Source organism: Branchiostoma belcheri, unplaced genomic scaffold (genome assembly GCF_001625305.1).
Source record: "Branchiostoma belcheri isolate BF01 breed outbred unplaced genomic scaffold, Haploidv18h27 scaffold154, whole genome shotgun sequence".
In the NCBI taxonomy this organism is placed as follows: domain Eukaryota; kingdom Metazoa; phylum Chordata; class Leptocardii; order Amphioxiformes; family Branchiostomatidae; genus Branchiostoma; species Branchiostoma belcheri.
In genome coordinates this window covers 343,711-349,506 of record NW_017802980.1, presented here as the reverse complement: position 1 = coordinate 349,506, position 5,796 = coordinate 343,711, and the positions used below count along the sequence as shown (strand labels likewise).

The window sequence follows — 5,796 nt, the reverse complement described above, 5'->3', positions numbered from 1 at the left end:
AAATTTGACTCACCAGAATCTTTTGACTGAATCACTCAGTCTTCCTCAGCTATCTGACCCATGTGGACATGTGATTTTTCCCACGTGTGATGTCAGCAAAGGGTCAAGGGTTGTCTGAAGTCGATATCGCCCCCTGTCCCGGTTGAGCGATGGTTGAAGTGCCCTGATGTATATGGCCTCTCTCAATGCAAGGCCAGTTATTTTTGGCCACTTCTAGGCATAGAGCTAGAGGTACTTAAGTGAGTATAATGTAGTTATGTCAGGAGATGGCGGTGGACCTTTGTTTTGAAGCTTTGTAGATTGTAGTCAAACGGGAAGCAACTGTTTGGAAGAGAGTTCCATGATTTTGCAGTCCGGGGAAAGAAGCTGTTGTTGTAAAATGACTTGGAGACAGGTATGTTAACGGTGTATTGATGAGAAATGAAAGAGAACCTAGTGGCACGCTGAAAGGTTCTGAGCGGCGGAACAAGAAGTGCAGTTCAGTGATGATTTGTCTCTGCAGGGAGGTTTCCTGTCTGCTATTGCCTCCATCGGCCTGCTGGTGTGGCTGGGAGTGACAGAGAACTCACCTAGTAACCAGCTCAAGCGTCTGGGCATCATGACAGGATTCGCCTTCTGTGTCGGTAAGTCAACAAACTTAACATGAAACTACAGACTGAAGTATATGTAACATTTGCAAAGCAAATGCATAATGTTTACCTTCGGACATGGTCTGCTCCGTTAATTCTTACTCAAACACATTCACATACATGTGCTACTAGTATATTATATATGGTGACAGGAGCAGAGCAGACTACAAAATTGCAACATTATGTAACCCAACCTGTCACCATGGTGACAGACGTCAACAAATCATGTCATTGGTCAGGTCATAGGTCACTGTTTGGAGAAGAAGAAGAGGAAGAAACAGAGCAAAAACAATATGTTTTCCTTTGGTAAACATAATCAGAGATTACACACTTCACCCCTTTAGCCATACTGTTTTGCTACCATAATGTTTCCACAGAGAAAACAGCAACACTGAGGATGTAGGGTAGCATTGTTACAGTGTACCGCACACATTGGGAATAATAGAATATTAGAAAACACACAGAGACATAGACACACAAATACACACACTGATGACAGAAAATTCTGGACCAAAGGTGAAACAACAAAAGTTAATTGATGATCTGCACGCATGCATAAAGACAGTGCTGTATGTCAGGACTACTGTTACAGTTTCTGTAATAGTTATTATTGCCTAGAAATTGTCAGTTTTTTTAAACAAAAACAAAACCTACAATACATAGTCTAACAGAAAAACATAAAATGCACCCTGATGTACCCATCTCTAGTCTGATATCTTTACTACTATTGATTTTCTGAATGGCCTCTCCTTGAGAGAGAGGGTTTTTATTTCAAGCAATCTTGAATCCCATTCTTCACAATCACTTTTGTTAGGGGCACTATCAATCAGTCTCTATTGTATCCTTAAAACTGCAATTTAAGAGTAATAGAAGAACCCTTCTCTGTTTATAAGAGTTATCTAGCACAAGGAAAATGGTTTAATGGGGATATATTTCCAACTATAAGGCTTGGTATGGAGCAGAATTGGTAAAATTGCTGTCATTGTTGTAAAATGGAGTAGTTTTAGTGGAGTGTGTATAGCCAAATAAACATGTCTGATTTGCAAGGTTGCCACATATTCTGAACACTATTGCTTGAAATGGTACAAGGGGGAATGTCAGATGTTTTAGGAATATCTTTTCTGAAAAATATTACAAAATCTGTCTTGTTTCATTGTTTTTGTCTTGATTTTCTTTGCCAATGTCTCCTTATTGTCAAACCTTATTTTCTGGCCTTAAGTTATATGCCTTGATGTAGTTTACTGGTGTACAATATACAGGTATACAGTCATGTAATCACATTTTGTGTTACTTTCTACAGGCCTTGGCCTTGGCCCCCTGATGGATACAGTTATTCAGATTGACCCAAGGTATGTGTGTCTTTATAAGGCCACACCAATTCAATTTATTTGTTAACGAATTCGCCCTCCTCATTTTTTTCCGATTTGCAAAAAAAAAAAAATATCAGAATCAACTGCAAAATGCTCGTATTTTGCCCTAAACAGTTGAAAACAATCCTTTTCTTCCTAGTTGTTACAGTTATTCCATCATTCAATGCAGTGGTATCATTAAAAGTTCAAAATTCATTGTTTAAATTTTGAACCAGCCTGGTGTGATGACTTCATGGCTCCTATCGTACCATTTTTGGCCATAAAAGGATGCCTAGGCCTGTTTTTATTTTATTTTTTTTCGCCCGCCCGCTCCATTATTTTTTCTAGAAAAATCCGTTAACCAAGAAATTAAATTGGTGTGGCCTAATAACACATTTCATTACAGGAAGGAGAGGTCTTGACTTGAAGTCCCTGCTCCCGGTTTGTACCAATGAAACTGTTTATAATGTAACAGGACGAAAAGGACGCACGTCTGAACTCGTCAATGGCTTTCTCATCTCCTCTCTCAATCTCAACTCCTTTATTCAAGTACTAACCGGCCGGTTCTAGAGCCCCTTCCCTCGAACGGTACCGGTATAGATCACCTGTTCGAACACGACACTGGCACGTGCGCTGGCACGTGTTCGAACAGGTGGCCGCGGCCCCGCCCAAGGGAGGGGATAGAACCGGCTGCTTACTAATCCTAACAATACACATTGTTACAATAATAATTAACACTTCCTTGTTGGTACAAATGTTCTAAGACTTGTTGACTGGCACTTTTGATCAATTGCTTACGTCACGTATCAGTAAAATCTTGTGTGAATAAGGTCATGTGTTTGTAAACCGTAACTTTCGCGAGATCACGTTGTGAAGTGATTGGTCATTAATTATCCTGATGAAGGCGACAGTGGTCGTCAAAAATTTGATCGCTCTGTAACCCTTGTGTTGGAATAAAGTTCTATGTTTTACTATGATTACTACCAACACAGATGAACTTTCATGATAAAAGTAAGACTTCTCCACTTTAAAAGCACATGATATATCTTGAGTCTCTTGATGACCTTTAAATGGAAATTTTCCCTCACAGTCCAAAATTCACCAGTTTGCCTCCATAAACAAATTCAGATATTCTGTATTAATCATGGGATATAATTTTCCACCCTTCTTACTTATCTGTTCAACAGATAGATGAAATGTATCCCTCTGACAAGAGGTCTGACATTTAAATGGCACCTTTCTCACCACCTCCTGATCTGTACTATGATTGCATCTATCTAAGGCCAAACTGTAGTAATTGAAATCTGTGTGTGGAGAAGTGTGTGTGACAGTTTGATGTGATATCGCTCAACGATGTCCCAAACCTATTTGTCCTGTAATTGTGCACCAGTTGGCTGTTTGACAGCGAGGTGTTTGCAACTGGAGAAGTAGGAAAAGGAAAGGACCAGGTGTGATAGATTGGTTAGAGTGTAGAATAAAGCCTAAGTTTACACAGGACTTGTTACTTCAGAAGGTAGGTTGTGTTGGTAAACAATAATGTCCCATTTATACTGAGTTTTCACATTGTGAATTAGATTTTGTTTGTAATTTACAGAATTGGTACAGATTTTCCCTGTGGCTGCTTTTTTTCCACTACAGGCTGCAACCAATGAGCTACTAAAATTTGCACAGATTTCATAGACAAAGACGAACTTTTCCACATTTCGTGTGTTTTATTGTTTTAAAGTCATACATAAATATTGTACATCATTTTCAATTATTCTATACGAACAACCGTCAGTCGCTCTGTGATCAAGGTCTAATGAAGAGAGTGCCTATAAAGGCAACCCTGTGGCGTCGGGTGGTGTAGTGGTTAGAGCAATCGACTATGAACCGGGGAGACCCAGGTTCGATTCCGAGTTGTACCCGGGACATGTCTGAACATGCGCCCCGACGTTGTGCCCTTGGGAAAGGCACTTTACATGACTTTCCTCACTCCACCCAGGTGTGAATGGATACCTAACTTCGGTTGGGGAAAGTCGTATTGAGGTCACCTTGTGGCGCCGAATGGCAGCTGCACAGACCCTTGCGACAGTTCCACAAAAATTTTACGGAACAAATATGTGTGTCATGTGTATTATCATTTGATTGTTGTGATTTATATTGATTATTATGTGATACCCTGCATCAATTCAGCCGTATAAAGGCTGCGACTGCACGGGTACTGTTTGGACAATAAAAACCATTTACAAAACTGGAGAAGTAGGAAAAGGAAAGGACCAGGTGTGAAAGATTGGTTAGAGTGTAGAATAAAGCCTAAGTTTACACAGGACTTGTTATTTCAGAAGGTAGGTTGTGTTGGTAAACAATAATATTCCATTTATACCGAGTTTTCATATTGTGAATTAAATTTTGTTTGTAATTTACAGATTTTGCCTGTAGCTGTAGGGGCATGAGAGCTTTTTTCCACTACAGACTGCAACCAATGAGCAACTAAAATTTGTACAGATTTCATAGACAAAGACGACATTTTCCACGTTTCGTGTGTTTCATTGTTTTTAAAGTCATACATACATGTAAATAGTGTGCATCGTATTCTAATTATTTTATATGAACATGAATCCTTGGTTGTTAGACAGTCGCTCTGTGATCAAAGTCTGATGAAAAGAGTGCCTACATGTAAGGCAGCCCTGTTGATAATCCTAGACTGAGATGTGTGTTGTTTGTTCCCCAGCATCATTCCCACTGCGTTCATGGCCACCACCGTGGTGTTTGTGAGCTTCAGTCTGAGCGCTCTGTGGGCAGAGAACCGCTACTACCTGTTCCTGGGAGGTAAGGCAACACTCAGTTCACAGTCAACCACTGTGGTGACCTCTCTACTATGGAATCATGACACTGCAAAATATTGTAACTGTAGTAACTGTAGTGTAGGGCCTACCCCAAACAAAGGTAACTATGATACATGACAAAATATATTTGAATTAAACATCAAAATTAAACAATGAAATAATTGATTAATTAAACAAAATCAAGACACAGAAATAATAACTGAAGTGTGTAAACTAGTTTTTACATCTACAAAAAGAAATTAAACGAAAGTCTTATAATTCAGGTCGCTGTTGCAGAAATAAACTGATTAGATAATTGACATAAAAATTTACGATTAAAACAAATGAAAAATCTTACAAAAAGACATACATATACATGTAGTGGGGAAATTGAAGGCAGGAAATGTCATAAACTTTTCTGGGACCTTTGACCTAAATTCCTGTCAGTGTCCTTACATGCCGAGGATGTGGAGATAACTGCAGAAATACAAGCAGACAGACAGATGGACGGACAAACAGACAGACACACCAAAACAAAACCTCTTGCTAAATGGAGGTAAAGCTAGTGAACACCACATATTAACGCTCCACTGGACACTTGTTGCCTGCAGGGATGCTGATGTCAGGGGTTCAGATGCTGCTGTTTGCAGGACTCATCAACCTGTTCTTCAGGTCCTACTTCCTCTTTCAGGTAAGAACAGCTAGCTTACAGCAGGGTAGTTACAAATGTATCTCAATCATTGTTAGCCCTTGTCCTGCTGGCAATTTTTACACAATATTTTCAAATAATTTCATGTCTTAATCAGGTCACAGACCCTTGACTTTTTTTGGCCCGCGGTGGCGTAGTTACTTCCGCATTCGTTGCGTTTCGCTGCGGTGTGATGCGTTGCACGAGAAACACCCCAAAATCGTACATATACAGGGCGCTATAAAGATGGTACTGTATGTGCAACCCATATATATATGGGCCCCGCAGGACAAGGGTTAAATTTTTATCTTAAGTATTTTTTT

At 39.7% G+C, this 5,796-nt stretch overlaps 1 protein-coding gene across 5 annotated transcripts in view; it reads left to right on the top strand.

Annotated features, from left to right (window-relative positions):
* Positions 1–5,796, top strand: part of LOC109465613 (bax inhibitor 1-like) — a 79,243-nt gene that overhangs the window by 68,945 nt on the left and 4,502 nt on the right. For 2 of the 5 annotated variants that reach the window (XM_019762973.1, XM_019762972.1), the window contains exons 3-5: positions 503–623; positions 1,930–1,978; positions 4,692–4,789. In XM_019762973.1, coding sequence (XP_019618532.1) covers positions 503–623; positions 1,930–1,978; positions 4,692–4,789 — 268 coding nt within the window. Of the gene's footprint in view, positions 1–502; positions 624–1,929; positions 1,979–4,691; positions 4,790–5,396; positions 5,477–5,796 lie in introns of all 5 variants that reach the window. The other 3 variants (XM_019762976.1, XM_019762975.1, XM_019762974.1) reach the window with 3 other exon arrangements.